Source organism: Lolium rigidum, chromosome 4 (assembly GCF_022539505.1).
Source record: "Lolium rigidum isolate FL_2022 chromosome 4, APGP_CSIRO_Lrig_0.1, whole genome shotgun sequence".
Lineage (NCBI taxonomy): Eukaryota > Viridiplantae > Streptophyta > Magnoliopsida > Poales > Poaceae > Lolium > Lolium rigidum.
Window position 1 is genome coordinate 237,606,524 of NC_061511.1, and position 26,088 is coordinate 237,632,611.

The window sequence follows — 26,088 nt, forward strand, 5'->3', positions numbered from 1 at the left end:
GGATCGTCTCCCAGAACCAGTGCACCAATGAGGGAGGCATTGATAAGTTGGTCGCATGTGTGGCTCGACTTACCGTTGTTCTGGTTTCGATATCATGATCACGGGCTCTGGTTTCGTGATAATATGGGTTGTTGCCGTACATGGATACATAAATAATGACGACAGTGGTAGAATATCCACCAGTGAATTAGTGAGTGTGTCAATGCTTAGCAAATAAGTACTTAGTTGTTTTCCTCTGCCCGGCCCGCATTAAGATAATCCGACCGGATGGAGTAGTTGTGTATTGAAGTGACAGGTGTTGCAGTCCGTGTTAGAATTGCAAGAGCATCCCCACTCGTTGGCGCTCCCCACGCCCAAATCCAGCGAAATTTTCGTCCGGATTGGATGAAGATTTGGCGTGGGGAGCGCCGAAGTTCCAGCCGTCCCCCCGGCAGGAAACCCCCAACCTCGACCATTTGACATATTTCAAACAAATTCAACATAAAATTTAACAAGTTCGGCAAACAAGAGGACGAAAATTGCTGAAACAAATTCGGCGATAACGAGTACAATGTTTAACAAGTGCTGAAACAAATGAAGCACACAAATTTCACAATTTTTCAAACAAATTAAGACAGACTAGTTAGCGTCGGCGTTGGCGTTGCCTCGGAGCCTCCATATGTGCTCCACCGGATCATCTTGCGGCAGCTGGTGCATTGTAGAGTCTCGAATCTCCTGGCGCATAGCAATGAAGGCGGCCCATGATGGAGGCACCTGGTGATTAGGCTATGCAAGAGGACCCTCTCTCTCATATGGTGCTTCTTGCTCAGCCAGAGAACCGGATGCTTTCGCTCATCTTCAATAATCATGTTGTGTAGGCACACACAGCAGTTCATCACCTCCCACATCTGATCTTTGGACCAAGTCATAGCGGGGAACCGGACGACGACAGAATCTCTGCTGGAGGACACCAAATGCTCGCTCGACGTCTTTTCGGCAAGCTTCTTGTTTCTTGACAAACTCGCAAAGTTTGGGGGTGCTAGGGTTGGAGATCGTCTTCACAAATGTTGCCCACTTTGGATAGATACCGTCTGCAAGGTAGTATCCTTTGTTGTAGTGCCGACCATTGATCACATAGTCCACCGGGGAGCATGACCCTCAACAAGCTTGGAAAAGACCGGGGAGCAGTTTAGGACGTTGATGTCATTGTTGGATCCAGGCATACCAAAGAAAGAGTGCCAAATCCAAAGATCATGGGTAGCCACTTGCTTCAAGTATCACGGTGCAGCCTTTTTTGTGACCCTTGTACATTCCTCGCCACGCAAACGGACGAGTTCTTCCATTGCCAATGCATGCGATCAATGCTTCCAAGCATCCCTGGAAAACCTCTAGCTTCATTTGTTGCAAGGATCCTCCGAGTGTCTTCGACGAGTGGGTGATCTCAAGTAATAGTCCCCGAACACTGCTATGATAGCCACTGCGGAACCGGTAGAAACAATCAAGGGCGGTGGACTCCGCCATCCGAAGATAGTCATCTGCGAGTATCACCGGGAGCTCCATACGCCGAGCATCCTTATAGCCACTCGTGCACTTCTGCAGGTGACGAAAATCCAACCAAACCGAGTGCAATCCGCCTTGCATCCGAAGTAGGGATCAAAGTGGCGGATGGCATACACAATTTGCGGAAATAGCTTTCGCTCATCCTGAAACGACGCCGGAAAACACTCTCACCGTGCAATGGATTGTCGGCGAAGTAGTCGGCGTACAACATGCAGTAGCCCTCCATTCGCTGTCTCGGCTTGCACTTCCGGCGACCTCGTGCCGACCCACCACGCCGACGAGTTGCCAGTCCGGTGTACATGCTTGCCAAGCAACCAAGGATCATCATGTGCTCGTCGTCTTGGGCGGCTGCTGCCATCTCTTCTTGCATAAACTCGACGAACATCTGCTCCTCCTCTTCGTCCGAGTCCATGGCCGGCGAGGCAAATGGACGAACACCTGACGGGCGTCGTCGAGGCAACCCGAGCCGCGAGCGACGACGAGCAAGCAGGCCGGAAAACAGGCCGGCGGAAGAGCAGCCAGATAGGCCGTCGTCCAAACACGGCGGAATATAGGCAGGTGGGGAAGGAGTGGCGGCGCAATGCGGGCAACAAGCCGGCGGGGTGGTGCCGGCGGCGAGAGAGATACGAGGGGTGGGGGAGATTTTGAGCGACGTGGCGGTGGGGTTCGTGCGTCGAGTCACCGACGGATCGGGCCCTTCCCCGCTTTTCACTCGTCCGGAGTCCCCGAGAGCTCCCGGGGGCCGGGGGTGGCGTGGGATCGCCGGATGAATTTAGGCCCAAATCCGGACGAAAACGAGGAACCGGGGGCGCGACTGGGCCGAATTTCGCCGTCCGGATGGAAAAAACGCTCGTCGGGGGCCTCCTCGGGGGACGAGTGGAGATGCTCTAACTATTCCTGATATACAAAACATGTTAGACAAGTCATAGTGAGAAATAACATAGAGTAGTAATATGCACATGTTACTACTCTATGTACTACATTCATAGTGGTTAGTAACATCAAAATAGTATCATAGATATCTTCATTAATTACCTTGTAGACTTGTTGTATCTTGAAAAATGTGATATTATGGTAACTAGCTATGTTACTATATCCTCCTCTCTCCTTATTAACTCACTGCCACAGAAATAAATTTGGTGAGTTGGACACTTAGTTACTAGTGAAGTTACTCCCACTATGAGTAGTCTTATAGCCACGGGAAGGAGCGAAAACTCAAAACTGATCCCGAGTGAATCGCATGTACAGAGACACGTCTTATGTGCACACGTGAAATTTCACATAAAACCGACATTTTTTGTGTCCGGTGTAAAAAAGATAAAAAAAATATCTTGAGAAGTAGATTATTTTAACATCAAAAATTGTCTTTTTACAGAGGATACAAAACATGTCGGTTTTTGTTGAAACAACTTTGCGATCATGTAACATGTCAATATATACACAAGATATTTTTTATATATTTTTGACATTTTTTATTATATTCAAAATACATTTCAAATAAAGGATGGATATACACTCAGGTACAGAAACACCCTCAAATAAACATGGAGCTTTCTGTTGGCACTCTTTTGTACTAGTAACTATTCTAGACATAAAAGTTTTTCCTGGTGGAATGAGGCGATAAGGATTCCTCATTTCAGAAATATCCGTTTACCTTGCTACCACGTTCAGTAAATACCCAGCTGGGTGGGGAATCTACTTTTGAGACGATGCGATAAGGAATTTTTTTGGGGTAAGGAGATAAAGGATTATTCTATTTTAATAGTTTCTTCTTGATGCTATAAATACCCAACGACTACCACTTCATGTACTCACCTCATTGCAGTGATAGATGCAATATCTCCTACGCTGATCTCAATCACCAACCTTCTCTAGCTCGATAAAGGTAGCTGGTTTATTGATATAGTTTTTTGCTCAATCATGGTTATAGATTTCTCCATGCCTAAACTTGTTAGTTGTTAGGTTATAGTAGCAGTATTATTACATTATTTTAATAAAGAAATGTGGTAGGAGAAACCCGATGTTTTTTTAATAATAAAAATCCTGAATTTGTGTTCGACTTAAAACGGAGTGGCTGAGTAGCTGAGTGGTACATCCACTTTTCTAATCAAGTGTGCTAGGCTTCTTATTTGCATAGTCTTATAATTTTTATTTTAGTTGCTTTGTAATAAATGGTTAGTGCCCTCCGATTCATATTAATTGATTTCAATATAGATGTATCTAGAACTAAAATATGTCCAGATACATCCATATTAGAATCAATTAATATGAACCGGGGGGAGTACGATATTTTTGTGCTGACTTTTGTTGGAATACTATAATTACTCCGTCAACTAGTATGGAGGCGTACAAATGTATGCATGCATGCTTGATGCATGGTATGTAAAATCATGAAAAGGAAGCCTGAAATTAGAGATTAATCTGAATGTACTAGGATAATTTTATGTCGATTGAACTTTTTGTGTCATCCAAAAACTATCTACGGTCTTAAAATCATCTATACCTGACTTAATATTTTTTTTATTTAGGTATATTCAATCAAGAAAATGGCATCATTCCAGTGTGAGAAGAAATATGTTAATGATGTGCAAGCTGTTCGCTCCTTGAAGTCTCAGGAACTGTTTAAGAAATCCCATGCCCTGGTTGTTGAAAAAGAATGCCTAGCCAATGATGCAGCTACCAAACTGCAAATTGTCATAGTAGAAGGCACTTTGAAGAATGAAACAAAGGAGCCGCTGAGTATTATGGATAGCAAGATATATGCAGGGCACTCTCTCAAAAAGTTCCCCGATACTGTTAGCAAATCCGACGATTTCAGCATGGCAGCCTTGTACCCTAAAGGTGTGAAGGCAGCTGTGGTGTACTCCGGCACGAACAGAATTGGTGTTGAATGTGGATGGCTCCTTGCTTTTACAGACACCGAGGCTACTGGAAGGAGGGTAAGTACACAATCATAGACACTCCTTCTTTCCCCAAAAAAAATTCATTGCCATTACACATCTCCAAAAACAGAACTTCATAGATAAATAAAATAGAAAGTGATGGGACAACCACCAGAACAGAGATAAAAACTTAAAATAATAAGTTTATCATGGACGTAGTAATAAAATATGTTTTGAATAAAATTTTGGGGGTGATCTGTTTTCGTATAATTCTATTCGAAACCATAATATTTGGTATAATCTATTGTAATTTGTGTTATCTTTGCTTTTCAATTGGGGCAGATATATGCGGAATGTGGCCGTAAAGGTAAATTCGACAACATAAACTGGGAACAAATTGAACAGAAACTAGATGCATCTGGAGAAACTGCTAAGCCACGTGACCTCTTTACTGCGACTGCGGTCTATGCTAGCATTGCCAACTCTGATGGGAAATCTGTTGTTGCAGCCACATTCTTTGGCTAAACAAGTTTCAACAGTAATTAACGTATTACATCTGGTGGACCGTTATATATTGTAATAATCTCGCAACTGTGTTGCCATTAGCAATCATCTGTGATCTGCTACCCAATGCTTTGATTTACATGTTTATGTTTTTCCTTTGCACTATGTAATAAATAAGTCATGGGATCGCCTGAGTGTGCAAGGCGAGAAGTGTTGCTCTTCATGATGTAATAATCACTAGATCCACCGGATAATCATATATTGGGTCCTTTTATTAATGGTTGTTGAGTTTGTGTCGAATATTATGTACGAGTAGGGTTATGTGTGGAGTAGTGTTTAAGTTGGACGCTTGCTGTGTTGGCCTCCTATATAATGTGGGAGAAATAGACGGTTGTAACCCATGACGACTTGATAGCGACATGCACGCAGGGGGAGCCGGCAACATGTACTGGACCCCAAGTCAGTCAGGCGTTGCGGTATCAAGGGAGGAGCATGCGTAATCATGCTCCAGGTACTAGGCGAGTTCGTTGAACCTCGTTCACAAATCACGTTGTCCTTGTCGTGTTGTAATTGTTTGGTGCTTGCTAGATCGACTGTGCATCTAGGATAGTAACATGCGGTGTCTCAGAGTGAGGTTGAAGGTTACGTGTTGTTGATCTAGGGGACAAATTGATGTCAATTGGCGAGAAGCTAGGTGTGTTGATCCGATGGAGTTGAAAACTTCACTGATTTAGTGTATTTGCAACCAGCGGCATGGAAAATCAAGAGTAATCAGAAGTAGTGTGCACAGAGGCGAGAATCATGTCGAGATGGGCATGCAGCATGTCTGGATACAGATTCCGGCAATAATCTTCTGAAATGGAGCACCCCCAATGAATTGGGGAACTTCTACTAAACTAAGAAACCTAGAATGATGAAGGAGAAGTAAAACTAAGGTTTACTCAGATATTATCTTCTACAGCCCGAGGTTCTCCACTGAGAGAGATCATATTGTACTCTGAATATTATTCTGTATATCTCGCAATTCTTCCTCTCAAAAGACACTTGTTGGCTAGTGTTGTATGCTGGGAACCAGGACATTTGGGTGGAAGTGTTGAAGTTTGGGAATACTTTCTTGGCGAAGTTTGCGTCTTCCTAGGAGGAGCCTGTAGGCGCTAGGTTCATCCATTCGATGTGATCAAGACCGAACTTCAGGTACATCGTGGCTTTTGAGATGCTATTTTAGCTGACTGGCATCAAAATAAGGTTTATTTTGACGGCATGTGGCAACTGTAGTTTGTAAGCTAGGTTACCAATTTGTTCCAGCGCTAGGAAGGGACCGTAGTATTTCCTAGTAGTAGAAATCATGTGCCATATGCTCTAGCTCGTTTGGGTTATCACAAATAGTCCCATCTTCACGTGTTAGTTTTTAGATTCTATTTTTCCTCCTTCTGTTGCTCTCCTTTTGGTGAAAGAAAGGGATGTTCATGTCACCCTCCGCTAAGCAGTGCACCCTAGCTCTTTGTTTCCCCATTATCTCTTCACGGTAGCAAAGTTCAGCAATGCTCTCCTCCACCTTCTTTTCTCCATAGCTAGGGCCGACTCACGTTAGATTCATAGGGAGCCCCTGGAGCTTCTGATGCAGCTCCCGTAATTTTGACCGAACCCCGCCAAAAGTAGTGCCTCCCCATCCCTGTTAATGCCGTGGTTGTGGATTGCAACTTTTGTTGTAACTCCTCCACACTTTTTGCTCTAGCCAAGCCCCAAGCTGACTCCGAAGTGCGGTTGAACTCTTCATGTCTATACCACATGGCCTCGTAACAGCAATGCCTATCGATCGCTATCCGCTGATTCTGTGCGTCCATCTCATTCATGAGCACAATTGGAGCGGTCCGATTTGACTCCATGGAGGTGATGTACCGTGGCAGAGTTGGGAAGCGATCACTCCACTCCCTCGAAGCAAGTACACGATCAAGATTTAAGACGGGCCCTGCAGTAGCACCTTCCTCTACGCGACCTCAAAGGTCCAGTCCAGCTCCAGCCCAATATACCCAAGTCCCAAGATCACAGAGCTCATCATCAAGCAGCAGGTCGCAATTTTCGGAAACAAAAAAAGCAGCACTTTATTGTTTCATTATAAATCATACACCAAGCATTACATACAATAAATGAAGTGCAGATATCTATACTCCCATACAGGCGCAGACACCTATCAGTCTAAGCAAGTGAGTCAAACAAACAAAAAATGGTACACCAGAGTGGTAAGAAAAACTATGGCATGATCGAACTATCAAGTGAAAGCAATCATAAAACTGGTAAGTGCAAATGGTGTATAGTAGCTCTGATGCGGTCTCAAAATTAACCCCTCCCGTGTAAAACTTTGACACAGGATAGAATTGGCTGGAGACAGATTAAGATGCAGCAGATACAAGCTCAGCCTTTTTCTGTCTGACAAAATTTTGGACGAATATCTCCCCTGCTCGGTATGAGGACCGGACCTGAAAAATGCCCAACAAACACAGAAGTGAATTCCTGCTATTTGCTAATAGCAGCAACTGCAAAATTGGATACAGTTCTAATGCCAAAACCTAACATGACTGGGAGTGCTATCTATTTTGCTTGTGTGGTCCTACAAGCTGGATAACCAGGAGATACATGTTTTGTTGATGGGTGCAAGACAAGGAACAATTTCCCCTCCTATACTAGTGACTAGTGACTAGTGAGCATTGGTAAAGTTATGACTTCTCTTTTATATATAAATAAAAGAAGAGGTATCCTTGTATCAGATATTATCAAAATGAATAACCAGCTATATGTAAAACTTACCAGAGGTCCACTAGCAACATACACAAATCCTAAAGATTCTCCATACTTCTTCCAGAAATCAAACTTCTCAGGAGTCACGTATTCTCTTACTCTCAAATGTCTTTCTGTTGGCTGCATAATCAAGGAGATTTGGGTGTTATGGCATTTACAAAGGAAGCCAACAGGGTATAAACTATAAACAGTACAATGTAAAGTGGTTCAACTTTCTCCGCAGAAAACTGGGTTTGAACATCAAACCTGTAAATATTGGCCCAAGGTCAGAATATCAACATCAATGGCCCTCAAGTCAGCCATGGTTTGCTTTATCTCCTCGTCTGTCTCACCTAGACCAAGCATGATCGAGGACTTCGTTACCATGCCCTTTTTGGAAGCTTTCGCATGTTTCAGTACTGACAAGCTCTGATCATATCTGTGGAGATAGCATACTGGAAATAAGATAAAAGTTACATTGCAGGATGCTGATATGATGGCATTAGTGATTTTACTTCTGTAATTGCTTCTAGCATTATCATTCACACTTTTTAGGTATCAAAATTATGAGTGGTAGGTAATCAATCATCAGAGTATTGCATATGGGAGTCAGGGTGTCATGAACTCAGGGCATATTGATGGTATAGTGTATTTAGATGAATCTCCTACTCGTAGGCACAATAGTAGAAGCACAAGTATGCACTCTGACTAGCATATTCCAGCCTCACTTGTACCTTAACACAAAGCGTGTGCGTAAAAACTGAAGTCCATTCAACAGCAACGTTTTTTTGTGTATAAAATGCAGTATTTTAGGTTCCACCATAGACTGAATAATTTGAAGAAAATATATCAGAGAAATGCATTACCCTGCTCGTGGATCTCTAACTACTTTCTGCATACTCCTCACGGTTTCGATGTTGTGCGCATACACGTCTAGACCAGAGTTTGCCAAAGACGCAACTGCCTCCAGGTCACCTCGAAAATCTGATGTCAGGCACTCCACCAATATCCCAGGCTTGAGCTCCTGAAAAGAAGCCCCCAAACCATCATCACAAACTGAACTCACAAAATTACTTGCCACATTCAGGCGACAGGGGACATACCTTTAGAGCTCTCACAGTTTCAGCAAAATGACCACTTCCACCATCAGGGATGTCATCCCTGTCGACGCTTGTCAGCACAACATAGTCCACCCTGCAAAGAACACCATTTATATCAGATCATCTGAACCAACCGCCTGGAACACACCGATAATCGTCGGCGATGGTACCCCCAACTTGCGACCGCCACGGCCGTCTTCAGAGGTTCGAGGGCGTCCGGCGGCGGAGGCTTGTTGCTAGTCTTGACGGCGCAGAATCGGCAGCCCCGGGTGCAGGTATCGCCGAGGAGCATGATCGTCGCCGTGGCGATGCCGTCCCCTTCCCCGCCCGCCCCGCCGCCCCCGTTCCAGCACTGCAGGCAAATCATCGCGAAACCGAGCCAAATTGTTCAGAAAATTGATACCAGCATCACAAATTCCTGATAGACCGCATTTGAGCGAGGTTGAGTCTGCTACCTCTCCGATGTTGGGGCACTGGGCCTCGACGCAGACGGTGTTGAGCTTGAGGTCCCCGAGCGACTCCCTGAGCCTGGCGTACTTGTCCCCCTGCGCCGCCCGCTGCCGCAGCCACGCCGGCTTCTTCAGGTCCGGGTCCCTCCCCGTGAACGGCGTCGGCGGGGCCCACCCCGACGTCGAGGACGCCGCTGCCGCCGCCGAAGGCTCCCCGTGGCATCGCACCACCGACGCCGGCCTGGGCCGAGCGAGAAATCCCACGCTGGCGGAGGCCGCCAGGGCCGGCGGAGGCCGAGCGAGCGAGCTCTGCATTGTCGCGGGCGCGCGGGCGGATCGAGGCGGTTAAACCCTAGGCCGCCATCGCCGCTGATGTGTAGCACGGGCGGAGGCGATGGTTCCGAAGCCGGGAGAGAGAGTTTGGCTGGTTGTTACGGATTTACCCCTGAGATCCGGGTGAGAATGCTCGAGGCGGGAAGGGTGGGATGGGTATTTCGCGGAACACGGCGATCACCCCAAAGCCCCGCCAGTTCTCTAATTGACAGCCAGGTAATGTTGTTTGGCAGAGCGGTTTTGATCTTCTCCGGCGTCTACGCCGGCAGGGCCGCCGACATCGACGATGGCTCTGCCTGGAGCTCGCCGCCGGGGACGAAGAAGATTCCGGTAAGAAAACTCAGTCTGTCATCATCTGCTTTGCAAACATGATCAGCTTCTTTGACGATAGCAAACAGGAAACAGAATGGCAAATTACTTCCATACAAATTCCCAGGAACAAAGTCCAGTTATGTAGGACCAAGCAAGGAGTAAATGCAAAAAAAAAATACAATGCACAATAAAAAAAAATCGGATATAAAACATCAAAATATATCAGGGTAATAAAGCAAAGATTTCACAGATGAATATCCATCTCATATAGTCATATCTCACGAAGCATATAGATAAAGCAAATCGAGCTTAACACTGTCACCACCCACACAGGAACAAGACCCCCCTCTCCACCACCAAGAAACAACCACAAGACTCACAAGATGGCTGCAGACCATTTCTGTCCATTACCTTCTTTTTCACTGGGTGAAAATAAGGGGTCAAACACTTAAACTAGGTTCCTCCAAAGAGGCATCAGGTTCATCACTGCACAGAGTTACAACAGGGTACATACACGAACAATCTACCATCATAGATATATATAGCCATCAGGTGGGTATTACACGAAATTACCCCACATGAAGGAGACTGTCGGTTCTACAAATTAATCTCGATCCTAGACACAGTCACAGGTCTGAGGAATGATTAACTTCACCGGAGCCAATGGAACTTCTCCAAGCCCGCATCCCGCGAGACAGGAAGCATGTCTCCAAAGATTATAAATACTATCCGAAGATAGGCTGCATATATAGTTTAGCCGGGAACCGATTCGGAAGTGGCATTACCACCTGAAGACATGCTCGCACCAGAATGATTAGAACCAATCACAGGCATAGATTTCCGAGCAAAATCAAGAAGCATCTGGCGTTGCTGTTCGCTAGTGTGTGGAAGGCTTGCGCGCAGAAGCTCGACGGGCATCTCCCTGCTAACAGCCTTCGAGGCTTCAGGTCCAGCCACGGAACTGGAGTCCTGCGTGGCAAACATCTGCAGAATACTCCCATACTTGCTGTCACAGTATTTTGTCAGAAGTCCGAAGAAAGAATCGAATGACGCCTGCCAAAGAGAACGGGTTGATCTGCTGTAGTTGGCTGCAGAGTGAGGATCGGCCAGTAGCTCGGTTGCTCTATCCAGTACTGATTTGATGATCAGAGAAGCCCCATCTCCAGCAGAGCTACCAAGAGGGCGCAGAGGTGGATGTTGCGTTGAGCAGACGACAGCGGCAAGGCAAGCGCTGAGAGCACTTAGTTCCATGTGATGCACGCAAGAAGACACGGTCTTGGCAAGAGTAACCGTTGTTTCTGCCGCACCAGAATCTGACGGCAAACCTCCAAACAGGCTCCTGAGATGTCGAAAGATAGCCATGCAAACTATGCGGGTCAGCTCACTTCCAGGGACCACAAGTCGAAGATAACGGGCCAGAAGCTTACGTCCTTTAGGGAGAGACACAATGCGAAGAAAAATAAGGTCATCCGTGGCCAATCCAGATGAATTACCAGGTTTGTTGGGGCCAAAAGGGTCGACAAGTTCAAGTGATGTGGCTAAGCCTTCAAGGAGGACCTGTCGCCTCCGCCTGAGTTGGAAGCTGTTGTCCTGTGCCTGGCTAGACTGTAACAAGCGGTCAATGTCATTCACATCTAGGAGAAGGCACAAACCATCTTCAACAGTAATTCTGGCTGCCAGCATTGGCTCTTTCTCTAGTGATCTTGCAGATGACTTGCGATCACCAGATGCAACAGTATCAACTTCAAGGAGAGGAGGAGGCCTGCGTATGGAAGAGAAAGATACTCTTCCAACAGAATCAACCTTTAGAAATGAATGTTTATCACCTCCAGACCGGGACTTTGAGGGGAACTCTTTTATCGACACAGGGGAGAAATTGATCTTCTGCTGAGAATTGGCACATCTTTTGGCTATACAAGCTTGGTGGTAGTAGTCATCGACGTAAGAATCACTGTTGTGACTTCCAGAGTGCTGCATTCTTAAAATAGTATCTATCTCTTCAGATGACATATACTTTGACCTGAACTTTACTGCCCCATTGTCAACATTCTGGCCAACTGTATCAGAAGGTTGTTGAGAAAAGCGTATACTGTGTTTTCCTCTTCCTGACCTGGATCTCTTGTCTCTAGGTGAAGGCACACTAGGAACATGATCAAACTTTCCTATCATCTCTGGAGAATGATGGTGATAGAAGTGAGGCTGCATGTTTAGGTAATTGTGATGGGATGGTTGGGCTAGGGGCAATCTTTGCTTCTGCTGCTGCTGCTGAGAAAATAGCAATGAAGAAACTGAACTACTCGGAAAAGATAACTGCTGCTGCAATAAACTGGGATGTAGATTAAGGTGCTCAAAAGCATGTGGGCTAGCTTGATTTGTCCATTCATTTTGCAGGAAGTTGTTCGCCGACAGATCACCTGCAGTGTAAGACATGCTTCGCCCATATCGCAGTCCATGAGGTAGACTAGTCATATTATATGGAGAACCAGAAAGCGATGAACTTGGAGAACTCATTTGGTATCCAGCACCAGGTGACGGAATGCTCGAGTGTCGAGTAAGACCCTGCGCAGGATAAGATAATCCGCCACTACCTGGTGGAGGATAGGATGTAAATGAAGTAGATCCATGTCCCAGAATAGGTTCACTGGAGCGGTGTTGTAGTTGTTCCAGAGGATAGGATGATGTTCGGCTCAATGGTTTCGACTCTCCAAACTGAGGCAAATACTGCTGATGTGAACACAATTGCTTGCTGTTCAGAAATTCGTTGCTGTCTACTATATCCTGGTCCACCCAATTAGTGAACTCTGCTTCCGGAACCCAGTCGGTAGTCAAAGAACCTAAAGGAACATAATAGTTAGCTTAGGAACACAGGCACATTTAAGAATAAGGAATTAAAACTCTAAGACATATATGTATAACATTTAGGGTCTGGTTATCATTTCGATATTTTTCTCCTATTAAACATGTCTAAATTATAGCTCTTGGCATAGTGTTAAGTTTACCTATGTTTTTAGACTGCATGTAACATGGATAAGCTTTTCTGAAGCTTTAGTACTAACTGGGAGCAGAAATATTACTTTTTACCGATGCTTAGACTGCATGTAAAATGGATAATCTTTTCGAATTTTAAGCTTCAGTACTAACTAGGGACAGAAATGATACTTTTTACCTATATTTAGACTGCAGGTAACATGGATAAGCTTTTCTAATGTTAAGCTTCATTAATAACTGGGGGTAGAAATGGTACTTACTTTCCCTGGAGATTGATCGTCTATCACCAATGACACCCGGGTTCCTTGTTCCGCTAAGACTTCGGTTCAACTGAAGACAAGGCATTGCTCAGTATGCACTCCAATAGATAAAAATGCAAAAACAGCAGGTGGTCCATGACCTATAGTACTATACCAAGTTTTAACTCACGAGGCTTAAAGATCTCTCTACAAAGTACTATATCTAGTCCACTTATGTTTAAAATATTACGAAATCTGAACTTTAGTGTTTAGACATGTAAAATTGCAGTTGCAAACTTCATCCCAAATTTTGAACTTATGTGACCAATTAAATCTGAAAATCTGGTTTGATTTATCCCCTTATATGTGAATGGCTGAAACCGAAAAAGGAAGGGAGTGTTCCCTTACATTTTAACAGTATACTCCAGCAATCTTTAGAAAGTCCCTTTCAGCATTGCTAAATTTGACACAATAGATACTAATTGACTGTATTACATGTTACAAAGAATCATGAAAAGGTTCAAGAAATAATTACAACTGAGCATGAAGTGGTAAGCCTTCAAAAGCATGCTACTGAAAGGATCATTTGCCACCCTCTGACACGCTAATTGCTTACGACTGTGGTAGATAATTACACATAATAAAACCATGGTAATGAAATATAAGACAGTAATACACTAACTGAAGTAGTCAAGTTAGTGATATAAGTTGCTAACCTTTGCAAAAGTGCTTGCAAGATCATCAATTTCAGACAAGTTACTCATACAATCAATCTGCATGAATATAAGAGCAAGAAAAAATCATCATGAAGTATAGAAGAAATGTGGCTACAGGAGTCAACAAGAAAGCAGTGCTGAAAGAATGTGACCGAAGTTAATAAGTAGGCAGGAAAAGACTTGCAGAATAAACAAATCTTGGAACAGCCGATGAAATAAATTGGTAACATTCAAATATTCAATTTAATATTAAAGTAGTGGAAATTTAGATGTTCCAGAATGTAGAATCGAAGGTTTGATGGCTAACTAGGAATGCTATATTGGGAGGATCAAACTGCAAAGAGAGAAAATATAGCACGATGCTCACCAGAAAAGTATAAAAGCTACAAATCCTTCATTCAAGTATAATAGCTAAGTAACTATAGCTTATAGTCCTACACAATTATATCCACTACCTAACAGTAAATGCAGTTAAGCAACATAAGCTCGCACTTGTTACCTTCAAATACTACAAGGCGTCACCTATATAGTTCCATACTAAATAGTAATCTCTTTAAACTGCACCTGGTGATCAGGCCGGCTCGAAAGATGGATGTGTGTACTCAAATCTCAGTTCTAATGGCTAAAAAAATGAGGGTGCTTGTGTATGTGGTCAGGCGTAGCGCTACTAGGGCAGCAGAAAGAAAGCTTGAACCAACATTCTGCGAAGGTGCAGGTCGGTAATTTTGAATTTTCAAAGAAGAACCTACAGTTGTAACATTTGATTCTGATTGCCAACTCCTCATTCCATGGTGAAGCACATTTGGGCTAGAGAGCAATGTAAGCTTAAACTAAACCAGGGGAGGCAACTGTTATAGCACCAGACCAAGTAACCAAGGAAGTTCATTGAATCCTAGGACAGACACTGCCATCATGTCTTTTCCTGTTGACATTAGCCTAATTCACATTTCTTGGTACTGAGTAATTCTGAGAAAATAGTGTCCCTAGTTAACACTACTCAGGTAATGTATCAACCATTTTCTTCAAAAAAAAAAAGAATCTTGTTCAGTCATGTCACCAATTAGAAACATCAAATTTTTCAAGACTTTCTTAGCCAGCCAAAAGGCACACAGAATTCTATCTACACAATTACACAGTTTGAGGGAATCACAGAGCATTCTTTATGGACACAATTTTCGTATCTAAAACTCGAGCGAGAGTTCTTTTCCGCAAAAAACTGATCCCACTACGCCAAAAGTTAGACACATAGTCCTTATGCTTGATGCATTGCATCATCCTACTGCAGGCAGGTCAAAACCACGAGCAATCATCCTACTGCAGAAAAGAGTACCCACTCATCCCAACAGTAGCACGCACCAGCATAATTCAAGACTGTATGAAGCTATGCAATGCACACAACTCATAGCTTTCCAACAGTAGCAGGCACCAGCGAAATCAGAACCTCACGAATCACGCTGTGCGCACAGTTCATATCAACAAGGAAGCCGGCTTTCTTATACAAAGTCGCTGAGAGAGAGAGCCGCACCTCTTCCCCGACAGGAGACAAGTGGTAAGCCCCGTCGTCATGTCCACCGAACCCGCCGCCGTAGCCGTCCACACCTCCATCATCCGCCAGACCGCCGAGCTCCAGTCCCTCCAGGGGCGCCTTGCCGAAGAACGTATACTGCGCCGCGTCGAAGCGCGAGTTCTCTGCAGCAGAAAAACAAAAACACAAATTTCCGTTGGTACCACGCGGAGAACAAGAAATTCAGCAGGAACGCGCGTCGCAGACAGAGAAAAAGCGCGTCTTTTGTAGCACAAATTCTAGCGCTGACACCACTGAGCCCAAGCAGATCAAACTCAACAGCAGCCCACCAGAAGAAGAATATACACCAGCACTGCCAGCCAGCGGAAGGAAATTCACCTGCGGTGGAAGACGAGGAGGAGGCGCCGCCACCGCCACCGCCGCCGTCCGCCCTGAGGCCCCTCATCCCGGCGGCTGCGCGAGTGGGGCGCTAGGGTTTGGATTTCGGGAGGCGGACGCGCCTGGGTTTTGGATCTGGGAGCTGCGAGAGGGAAGAGAGATACAGGGGGAAGCTCCCCTCAGTACGGCTTGCTTACTTCCCTTCCCTTCTTTCTTTCTTTCTTTGGACTCGAAAAAAAATATGCGTGACGAAATCATATTACAGACTGAAAATGATAGTTTGAGATTTTTTATTTCGGGAACAGGAAATTATTTGTTGACATGGTATAGCATGTCGGCGTAGATAAAGAAATAATTTCGTGTGCAAAAATAATGGAGTGATACTAGTATATTGTGCTGAGAGAAGACTTTGGCGTGGCGTGTGTGCTACTCTATCGACCTCTTTATCGCTGATCCCTTCTGTGTGCTGATATGGACTTCAAGTCTCCTAATAAAGTGTTTCTTAGTAGCTGTCCTTTGTTTATTTTCTGTCATCCTTTGCCACGTTAATAGTGTCTTTCTGTTAACAGCTGAGCTAATTTGTGTTGTAGTACGTTTTAGGAGGAAAAACAAGAAGCTAAATGCGCGTGGGTGTGTGAAAGGTTTGTAGGAAATGACAAAAGCAAATGTTAGAGCATGCTCACACGACACCGGCCATCATTGTGTTGCTTGATGGGTAATCAAGACCCCATGTGAAACGCAAGAATTTTGAACCAACTTTGCGGGAATTGAAGACGATCAAAATATAGTCATAATATTTGGTCATGTGGGGGATGATCCATGATGCTAGGAAGAGTGACACATTGGTTAAACGCACATGACGGTGTTGGTACCCATGCTTGTCACTATCTCGATACATGTCTTAGTATCTTCCGATTTTGTGATATTATCGTTGCTAATCATATATGTATTGTGATGGTATTTTAATCTGGTAGGATCTTAGTCCTAACCCGATATGTATTGTGTTGTCTTTAATATCCCGATGTAAAAGCGATATCATACAATCCTACGCATATGCTTAAAAAATATGGACACAACGGTATGGCAAGTTGAAGAGTAAAATTTGTTTTGTAGTCTCAAGGTTTGAACTGGAAAGATGTACTCGATCTCAACAGCCCAATACAGATTTTCAATACAACATAAGTTTGTGCGAGATGGATTTTTAAAAGGGTTTGTATGTGGAAAAAGAAACAGTCAACTAGCCATCTGTTTGTACAAACTATCAAGCATACACATTCTTTTGTTTTGTGGGCTTGTAATTAGTTTTGTTTGTATCGTGCATTGATAAGTTAGTCCATATTTATAGTATTTAAATAGTACATCATTAGACTCCATTGAATTGAGAATTTGGTAATTTTCTATTGTAATTTTCTATTTATTTATGCAGCACATATTAGTTCTGTGAAATCGTGTCATGGCTACCGCATACACGGCACAGAGTTCGAACAAGTACACAAATCAATCCCGCGGGGGTGTGTGTGTGTGTGTGGGGGGGGGGGGGGGGGATTATAGTTACCACTACCTTGTTTTTATTAGTTATGTGGTTCTATGTTTTCCACCATTTTTGTTTGTAAAGGAATACTGTAAGCGGGTGACCCTCCGTTTGACCTTTATTTTGAGTGTCTATTTATTGTAAGACATGTTCAGTAGGAACGCCGTGCTCAAAAGACAATATCAATTGAAGGACACAATGAGCCATCTAATGAGCACTGATTGTTCAAACTAATATTTCGCAAGACTTAACAGGTCACATATGCATCTCTACACATCCAAAGGGAGCTTACAATGTTGCAGTAATCGAGCGATATGCTTGATGAGCAACCCAAAACAACAACAAATACAATGTTGCAGTCAGCTTTCACAATGATAAATTTAAATAGCACATTCATTTTTTCGAACATATAGCCCAATCACATTTTCTTGTCAGATCCTGCTAGCAAAAAAGGAATGGCATATCATCATGATTTCTTGCTATCATGCACAATTCAAATTATTTCTTATGTCTAGGACATAAGGGCAAGAAACTACCCCAAAGTAAGTGGCAAATAAGCCAACCAGCCAGCTGAAATAACAGAATCATGAGATCATTCCCAATAACACAGCCTATTATAGAAGTATTATACTTTTACTAACATAACATTACTTCTGAACATATGTGGGGTGCAGTCTGAACTCTGAAATTTGACAGATAATGAACAAATACATGTGTGTGGTTCCCGTTTTGCTATCCTGCCTCACCGTAAATGAGAAGAAAAGAACAGCCAAAAATGATCAGCCTCTATTCGAAAATCTTCTCACCAGTTGAGAAAATCAAGAAAATGACTGAACTAAAAATACAAAGGTATCCTGGAACAAAGAAGACTGTTTTCCAGGTTTCGGAGCTAGTTAGATCCATGTTAGAAGCCTTTGCAGCCTCCAGAATATTTCCCGTCAGGCCAACACCAACTATCCCAGCCAATGTCCCAGCTGTATTGGAAACCCCCATCACTATGCCGGCAAATTTTGGAGCAACATCCATATGATTCACTGCAAAACCTGCTCTTCCTAGAGCCAGAAAACCAAGAGCTACTGATGAACAGATCACAGTCCCTGAGGGTGTCCCGAATGAAGGAATGGCCATAAGTGCAACAGCCGAGACAACAAACCCAATGGTGTTCAGGAGCTTCCTTGTCTTGGTAACTGATAAGATCCTTTTTGTAATCAGGTGATCAGCAACCACTCCACCAATATTGGAGAAAATAAACATGTTGAAATATGGAAGCATCTTTGAGGATCCCATATCCTGGAGGCTAAGCTTAAGGGCAAGTTCGAAATACGTAGGCAGCCAGTTCATGATAACATACAAGGCATAGTGGAAAGTGAAGTTGTTCACGACAATTGCCCAAACAGGTAGACTGAAGATAATCCTACGCCATGGTATCTTCACAGTCCGAGGTGCAACAACCCCACCTGCTAGCGCCTTAATCTTCTCTCGAGATGCTACTTTTGGCATTGACACTTTTGGAAGGTCAGTGCGAGGTGGCTCACTGGAAAACTTCAACCAAATTAAAGACCATGCAACTCCAAGTACTGCTTCAACAAAGAAAACAGATTGGGGACCCATGTGCTTCACCAGACTTGGAAAAAACAGCATTCCACCGGCAGCCCCGAGGTACATCCCTGAGGTTGTTAAAGACACTGAGCGAGAGCGTTCCTGCGGCGGCACCCATTGAGCCAGAACTGTGTGAATGGCAGGAAATATGAAACCTTGTGCTACACCAACAAAAAGGCGAGAAAGAACCAGAATGACTACTCTGTTGGGGTCCAGTGGAATCAGACCGCATATCAAAGACCACAACAGGAACGACAGCAGCAGAACACGTCTGCCTCCCAATCTCTGAGCTGCCCATCCACCAGGAATTTGTGACAAAACATAACCATAGTAGAACATGGATAGTATCATGCCCTTGTTTGCTTGATTCACATTGATTGCATCAGCTGCTACGGTGTATGAAATAGAGAAACCCACACGCTCAATGTAACAAACATTAGTGCAGATGAATGTCAGCAGTACTATGACATAACGCCTGGGGAACTTCATTCTCACCATCACTAACTTGAGATGAACCCACAGAGTGTTGGTAGCAATCTTAATCAGGCCACCACTTGCTGACCTCCCACGAAAAATCACAAGGGTTTACCATAAACCTGTCTGTCTTCCTTCCATCTCTAGGGATACTAAGATCTGAAACAGACAAAATACTGGTCATTCACCGGTACGAAACAATTTGGGCTTCTTCAGGTGTGCTTCACATATCCATAGCAGTTTACTGATCTCATAAGAATTCAACACAGACTAAGCACTATGTGCTGCACATGAACTCAAGAGACCTGCTCAATGGAGATGGGAAAAACCAACGTCTTAGTTAGATGGATCAAGACATGAATATTAAGTTTAACATTATGCACTGTGAGAAAAGAGTTGGAACCCCTGCACTAGCCACAACTATGCTTTGAGTGCAAACTGCAATTGGAGGCCATAGAGTTTGCACTGTCACAACATTTACATTCCAAGAAAACATTGCAGGAAACATGTTAATGCCGAGTCCGAGACCTAAACTGGGTACTGAGCGAGCTTGATCTTACTCATATCCTAGTACAGTACCATAAATAAACAAGCTTGGACGCACGACTGTAGTAAGCAAGAACTAACTAAAGCGAGATTCATATGACAGCACCCAATGTCCACACATTCGAAGTAAATTCTAGAGGCGCAAGTAATAGGAAATCTTGGTCCGAAAATTATCCACCTTGGCACAGATTTGCATCTAGGAAACCGAGCTGTTCACCTAACCTGCAAGATCTCCACCACCAACCCCCGGTGCGGACCAGATCACCGGGAGATCCGACACTCCAAACCTCAGATCCTAACGAAAATTCGCCAGTCACTTGGTCACACTCCCCGGAACGTGCGTATCCTAGGACGAGGCATGGAAGGGAGAAGAAGGGGGAAGAAAGCGTCGGTCGGAAGCGGGTAACTACCTCGAGATCCCGGAGTCGTGTGGTGGCGCCGCGGCCTGCGGGGAGGGAGCCCGGCCTCGAGGCTAGCCTCTCGCCCTTGCCGGCGCGGGCGTCGTGGTAGGGAGGACGAGGCTAGGCGGCGGAGGCGGGCGGGCGGCGATCTGGCCGGCGCAGCGCGGTGCAGTGCTGCTGCTCGTTTCGGGCGGTGCGTGGTGTGTTTGAGTCTGGTTTAACTTTAACTTAACCGCGGGGAGGAAGAGTGGGAGAGACGAGGGATCGAAAGCGAGAGGTCAACTGTTCAATTCCTGGAGATATTTTTCTTTCTCAATTCAATCTCACCTGAGATGAGCACATGCATTGTTGGCAACAACATGTTATTAACTAGATGATACCCCGCACGTTGTTGCGGGACATCAAAGTGTTTTTTTCTGACAAAGGATGATTCGTGTTAAAACTTTCAACGCAATGGTTATAAACCTGTGATCACAACTAATGGATTCACGAGCTCATTTCTTTCATTTTCCTCTCTAATCAAACTTGATGTGTTCTTTTCAATGTTGAGAAAAGCGTTTATCGGTGTCAACTCGGTTGGTTGACGATTAATGGAATTATTGGTCGATAAATGAGTTAATCGGCTAATCGGTGACGCACCGAGTAGCGATAAATCAACCGATTAATCGTTGAATCGACCGATTATTTAAACAACAGTTCTTTGGAGCAGATGGACTGAGAATAACCTACCATCACAAGTCACCATCCATTACTTAGCAGAAGAGGCATGAAAATGATTTCATTGGATACAGTTAATATAATATGAAAAATAACAGAAATAATAAGAGAAGAGCAAGATTGCTAATAACAGCAAAATATTTTAAAGACTTCTTCTCCATTTATAACTGGTAGAAGATTAGAGGCCAAACACAAATGACAGAAATCCAACCCAACTACAGGTGCCATGACCATCTATCCTCTTTGCATGATTATAGAAAAAGTAGCATAATTCCTAACGTAATTTGACCGATTTTCACAAGTGTTGTATGTATTTGGTTTTGTCTCCTTCCATTCTCCATGAACTGATGATACTCTGCCATGAACGAAAAGGAGAGTACAAATACAAAATTTCAAGCAACACGTGTGAACACATTTGTGTTATATATAGGCGATTGCTTTCCAAGGAAGGTTAGCACGAGAAATATAAATGCACAACCAACACTCAGGTCCAATAAAAGATTCGCATCCAAGCTATAAGCTATGTGATATGAAATTTGGAAAAGAGTTCGGGAAGAGCCAGGGTCCTTTTTCTAGTAATAAAAAGGCACATATGTCTGTGTGAATATATTTCAGTATAAATATTATATTCAGACGTAATATGGGTTACCTTTAGCAGGCTCACCTAAACAAAAAATAATTCTGCCACATATATTGGTTTGCTTACAGTTCCTACATTACACATGAACGTCCAAGTATGCAGAATTAGTATGTAATAGTATAAAGCCAGCAATGCTGAAAAGTAATATCTCTGTAATACTATCTGCCCAGTGGTGAATTACATGTATGATGGTTGTCCCCTTCACATGTCAAAATGTTTAAGAAAAGCCAAACAAATCGTTGAGGTGATTCATCTGGTTGGAAAATGAATATGAATGTTAGATTATAGGCGATTGCTTTCCAAGGAAGGTTAGCACGAGAAATATAAATGCACAACCAACACTCAGGTCCAATAAAAGATTCGCATCCAAGCTATAAGCTATGTGATATGAAATTTGGAAAAGAGTTCGGGAAGAGCCAGGGTCCTTTTTCTAGTAATAAAAAGGCACATATGTCTGTGTGAATATATTTCAGTATAAATATTATATTCAGACGTAATATGGGTTACCTTTAGCAGGCTCACCTAAACAAAAAATAATTCTGCCACATATATTGGTTTGCTTACAGTTCCTACATTACACATGAACGTCCAGTATGCAGAATTAGTATGTAATAGTATAAAGCCAGCAATGCTGAAAAGTAATATCTCTGTAATACTATCTGCCCAGTGGTGAATTACATGTATGATGGTTGTCCCCTTCACATGTCAAAATGTTTAAGAAAAGCCAAACAAATCGTTGAGGTGATTCATCTGGTTGGAAAATGAATATGAATGTTAGATTGTACTATCATTAATCATCTCATGTTTAAGAGGTGTATGAACCGTGCTTGCCTAACATGCGCAAGTGTGATCAGAATTGGTATACTTTCTTAAGTAGAATATAATTAATGGGCACGAGACAATATGCAATATCTAACATAAGAGATTTTCTTACCAATCTCACATCCCATAAGCGGGAGTATCAAACAGTTCTCCGTTAGGGGCATTATGTCGAGCAGTTGGCTCAGTACCAGATGTTTGGAGAGCATCAACCTGGAAGATGAGGGCAGGGATCTTGTGTTAGTGTGCCTCGTATGCAAGGGAAAATCCACCACTTAACCTGCTTCACAGCATCCCATCTCAACCAGATCCCAGGAGTGCCACTAACGCAGGTTTGGCACAGCTCCAAGCGCGAGTTCATGCACTGCAAAGACGACCAGAGCTGGCATGCCAACAAAGAGAAAGAGGAAGGAGGAACAGGAGGCATCTTGCTGGTAAGTCGTGGCACTGGAAGCACACAGGCAGTGATGATTCTCGCACGGGAGGCTATAGGTATATATGCACCTGTTGAGGCGACAGAAGGGGAGAAGACGTCTTAGATTGAGAAGGTCTAAAGGCGAAATGGACACACGTTAATGGGAGTCTTGTTAATGAGTGTTTAACAGCTGAAATATTGCTCCAAAAAAATGAGTGCCTTTGAGGAGTTGGAACGAAAACTGCAACCGTGTGAGGAGTAGCTAGGAAGGAGAGGCGTGAAGGCCATCTTATTGGAATAGACTGACATGGAACGAATGTGACATGGCATACAACTCATCAGAAACTGAAAAAATGATGTGGCATGCTTGCATGTTGAGAGAATTACTCTTAGTGGGTTGCTCCAATTTAGATATTATAGATTCGGGATGATTTGATAGTACGCAAATCAGGGTGATTAGAATGCAGTGCATTCATCACAGTTCTGCTTACCAAAATCCAAATCATTTTCAGGTGGCAATGAGCATCAAAAACCAAAGGGTTTTTCTGGGCAACAAACAAACAAATAATAAGGTTTTGGAATAATTCGTCTGTTCGTGCGATTCAACTTGCATACAAAACACTCCTTGATGTTAAAGAAGTGTTAGACTGACAACAATTGGTAAACCTGCGTATATATTTATGTATTTGTTATGTATGAAACGTCAAACTAGTTTTATACTTGTCTTACAACGAGCCTATTTTTATTTCAGCTTATTTGAGTACCATTTATGTTTTTTTAAGACTCAAAAGTGGGAGAAAGCACACCACCTGAAGTAAATTTTCATTAAAGCAAGCGACAACATCGCGACGTTCACGGTTACAACACGAATTTCGACACGAGAGCATAGAAAATTTTACAAAATATCCAGGTTGCCGTTAACTGGGCAAGCCAAGCATCTACCGAATAATGCGAGAGGCGGTGCGGTTGGCGATGAAGCCACATGTGACAGTGATCAACGAGGAGCGAAACATGTTGGCGAGGGTTAGCCATTGCGCGTCAAACACCATCCTGTTCCTGCTTTTTCAGGTAACTCAGAGAACCAGCACCAGCAGGGTGTCTTCAACATCGGAGATAGAGAATGACTTAGTGATGTTTAAATCATGATAGGACACGCAAGGCATCGTGGTATCTCATTTACGGGTAGCTAACATATGATAGGCACATAAGCGAGAAAAGAATGGTCAAAAGAAAAGCATTGTGGTAGCGATGGTCTTTATCATATTAGGGGAAAAAACATATACATGGGATTTTGTACATGTGAGTGACACATAGATAATGAAGAGAGATCATGAAATGGCCGCCTCTTCGCACAAATTACACGATCCAACGTAGAAACTTATGACAAGTCAGCACCCATCATCCAATTAGACTAATAATCTTTTTAATACATTAAATACTTAGATATCTAAGACATGACAATGAGATGGCGTCATGACTCATGCCCAACCTACATACAGCTGATAATGAGAGTGGCCTAAACTCGAAGTGCACATGGACCATTAGGACCCTTTGTTAATTATTCAAATTAATGTCTAATAAGAGCTACTTTATAATGACAACATGATTAATAAAAGCTGCTTTTATAATGCGAGTCTGTACGATCAGCGACACCCAGAAGCTGTTTCTAGAATAGAAATAATTCCTTATCCTTCAATTAAGAAAATGTGGTTATTTAATTAGTGAAAAAACATGTCGAAAATCATAAAACAAGGACCGAGCCCAAAAACCAACAAGATGAAGCCCACTGCAGATCTGAGAAATACATGATCACGAGAACTCTCGTCGACGGGGTAAAGGCAACCAAAGGCATTAACCACGCAAACACAAAACACAAGGTGGCCCGCTTCACCAAACTAGTATGTCTCCCATAAGGTCATTAGTACCAGAGAAAAATGTTGTGACTGCTATGGAAGGAGGATACATGGAAGGCAAGAGGCTGGAACATCCGACTGTTATTGCTTTTTGTGCATCAACGTAACTTCGATTGCAATGCCTCATGTATCTACTGTTTATATGGGGAGTAAAACTTTGTATTAATTGATGCAAGTTTTAAGAATATCCAATTAATTTACATCTACTTTATACACCCCACACCAGCCTCCTATGTCCATGGCAGGCGGCAACGCCGCCAGGAGAGCGAAGACAGGGAGGGTTTTCGACTCTCAAGGGGTTGGAGGAGAAGAGAGAAGGTGGGGGAAGAAATGAGCACTCCAAAAAAAAATTACACGTGTGAATGACACATAGATAATGAAGAGAAATGATAAAATGATCGCCCCTCAACCAAATTACACAATTCAAGTGTAGCGATTATTGAATGTCGCACCCATCATCCAATTAGACTAATATAAATTCTTAATAACAGTGTATAATTTTGTTGTACTAAATACTTAGCTATCAAAGACACGACAAATAAGATGGTGTAGTGACTCGTGGGCAAACTACAGCAATGTGGCTGATAATGAGAGTGGCCTAACCGCCAAAGCTTAAATGCACATGCACCGGCAGGACCCTTAGTTAATTACGAATTAATGTTTAATAAGAGCTATGATCCAAAGCTGTTTACTAATAAAAGCTGCTTTTATAATGCTAGTCTGTACTGTCAACAACGCGTTTGCTGGCCCTATGATCCAACCGAGTTCGCATCAGGTCGGCTGAGGTGTGACTTTAGGAACGTAGTACCTCCGTCGTGCAAAAGCGATCGTCGCTCATGGTCACAGCATCCGCACGGCGGCCGGCGGCGAGCACACACCACACAGTAACACAAGGCACACACAGCACGGTAACCCACCTGCCCCGGCGATGGGGTTAAACGAAAGAAATCTACTCGGTCGACTGACGGGAAGTGGCCGGAACGGAAGCAAAGAAGCAGAGATCCGAGATTCCAACCCGGGCGGCGGCGACTCCCTCGCTCATGCCCCCACTGTTGTGTTCCACTTCCGTTTCAAAAAACAGGACGTATATTTTTAGTGAAAGTGTATTAAGTTTGACTAAAGCTTTACAAAAAATTACACTATTTACGAGTGAATGAATACAATATGGAAATTCATCTTATGGTGAATTTATCGGTACAGATTCTGTATTGCGGATACTCTTTTATTTTGTCTCTATACTTAGTCAAACTTAAACAATATCGACTTTCACTAAATTTATATACCTTGTTTTAT

At 43.4% G+C, this 26,088-nt stretch overlaps 4 protein-coding genes across 5 annotated transcripts; 1 reads left to right on the forward strand and 3 right to left on the reverse strand.

The window, feature by feature from the left end:
- Positions 1 to 3,327: 3,327 nt before the first annotated feature.
- LOC124707329 lies at positions 3,328 to 5,203 on the forward strand. The gene is made up of 3 exons (XM_047238986.1): positions 3,328 to 3,424; positions 4,068 to 4,478; positions 4,764 to 5,203. Exons 2-3 carry the CDS (start codon positions 4,086 to 4,088, stop codon positions 4,944 to 4,946), a joined length of 576 nt encoding a protein of 191 aa, XP_047094942.1. The 5' UTR covers positions 3,328 to 3,424; positions 4,068 to 4,085; the 3' UTR covers positions 4,947 to 5,203.
- Positions 5,204 to 7,012: 1,809 nt separating this feature from the next.
- On the reverse strand, positions 7,013 to 9,585 carry LOC124707331 (lipoyl synthase 2, chloroplastic-like; the record flags this gene model as incomplete). The annotated part of the gene is made up of 7 exons (XM_047238987.1): positions 7,013 to 7,402; positions 7,731 to 7,841; positions 7,968 to 8,139; positions 8,567 to 8,724; positions 8,804 to 8,894; positions 8,971 to 9,152; positions 9,256 to 9,585. Coding segments are annotated over 7 exons (1,131 nt in total), but the record flags the coding sequence as incomplete, so codon positions are not given.
- A 693-nt stretch (positions 9,586 to 10,278) lies between these two features.
- Positions 10,279 to 15,931, reverse strand: LOC124707332 (protein PAT1 homolog 1-like). Its single transcript, XM_047238988.1, has 5 exons — positions 15,741 to 15,931; positions 15,363 to 15,526; positions 13,838 to 13,894; positions 13,143 to 13,212; positions 10,279 to 12,728 (listed from the first exon to the last, which is right to left on the reverse strand). The coding sequence occupies exons 1-5, from the start codon at positions 15,805 to 15,807 to the stop codon at positions 10,648 to 10,650; spliced, it is 2,439 nt and encodes an 812-aa protein (XP_047094944.1). The 5' UTR covers positions 15,808 to 15,931; the 3' UTR covers positions 10,279 to 10,647.
- Positions 15,932 to 17,885: 1,954 nt separating this feature from the next.
- On the reverse strand, positions 17,886 to 20,383 carry LOC124707333 (probable anion transporter 7). Of its 2 annotated transcripts, none has more exons than XM_047238989.1 (2): positions 20,301 to 20,383; positions 17,886 to 19,649 (listed from the first exon to the last, which is right to left on the reverse strand). In XM_047238989.1, exon 2 carries the CDS (start codon positions 19,366 to 19,368, stop codon positions 18,058 to 18,060), a length of 1,311 nt encoding a protein of 436 aa, XP_047094945.1. In that variant the 5' UTR covers positions 19,369 to 19,649; positions 20,301 to 20,383; the 3' UTR covers positions 17,886 to 18,057. The 2 variants fall into 2 exon arrangements, with proteins under 2 accessions (XP_047094945.1, XP_047094946.1); XM_047238990.1 differs by having other exon boundaries at positions 17,886 to 19,503; positions 20,301 to 20,378.
- Positions 20,384 to 26,088: the final 5,705 nt, after the last annotated feature.

Bases quoted from the DNA above. Each gene is read 5' to 3' on its own strand.
- LOC124707329 (XM_047238986.1), top strand. From the start codon at position 4,086: ATGGCATCATTCCAGTGTGAGAAGAAATATGTTAATGATGTGCAAGCT. The intron at 4,479-4,763 runs GTAAGTACACAA...CAATTGGGGCAG, and splicing joins CCGAGGCTACTGGAAGGAGG to ATATATGCGGAATGTGGCCG.
- LOC124707333 (XM_047238989.1), bottom strand. From the start codon at position 19,368: ATGGTGAGAATGAAGTTCCCCAGGCGTTATGTCATAGTACTGCTGACA.
- LOC124707332 (XM_047238988.1), bottom strand. From the start codon at position 15,807: ATGAGGGGCCTCAGGGCGGACGGCGGCGGTGGCGGTGGCGGCGCCTCC. The intron at 15,527-15,740 runs GTGAATTTCCTT...TTTCTGCTGCAG, and splicing joins CTCCTCGTCTTCCACCGCAG to AGAACTCGCGCTTCGACGCG. The intron at 13,895-15,362 runs GTGCGGCTCTCT...ATATTCATGCAG, and splicing joins TGTCTCCTGTCGGGGAAGAG to ATTGATTGTATGAGTAACTT.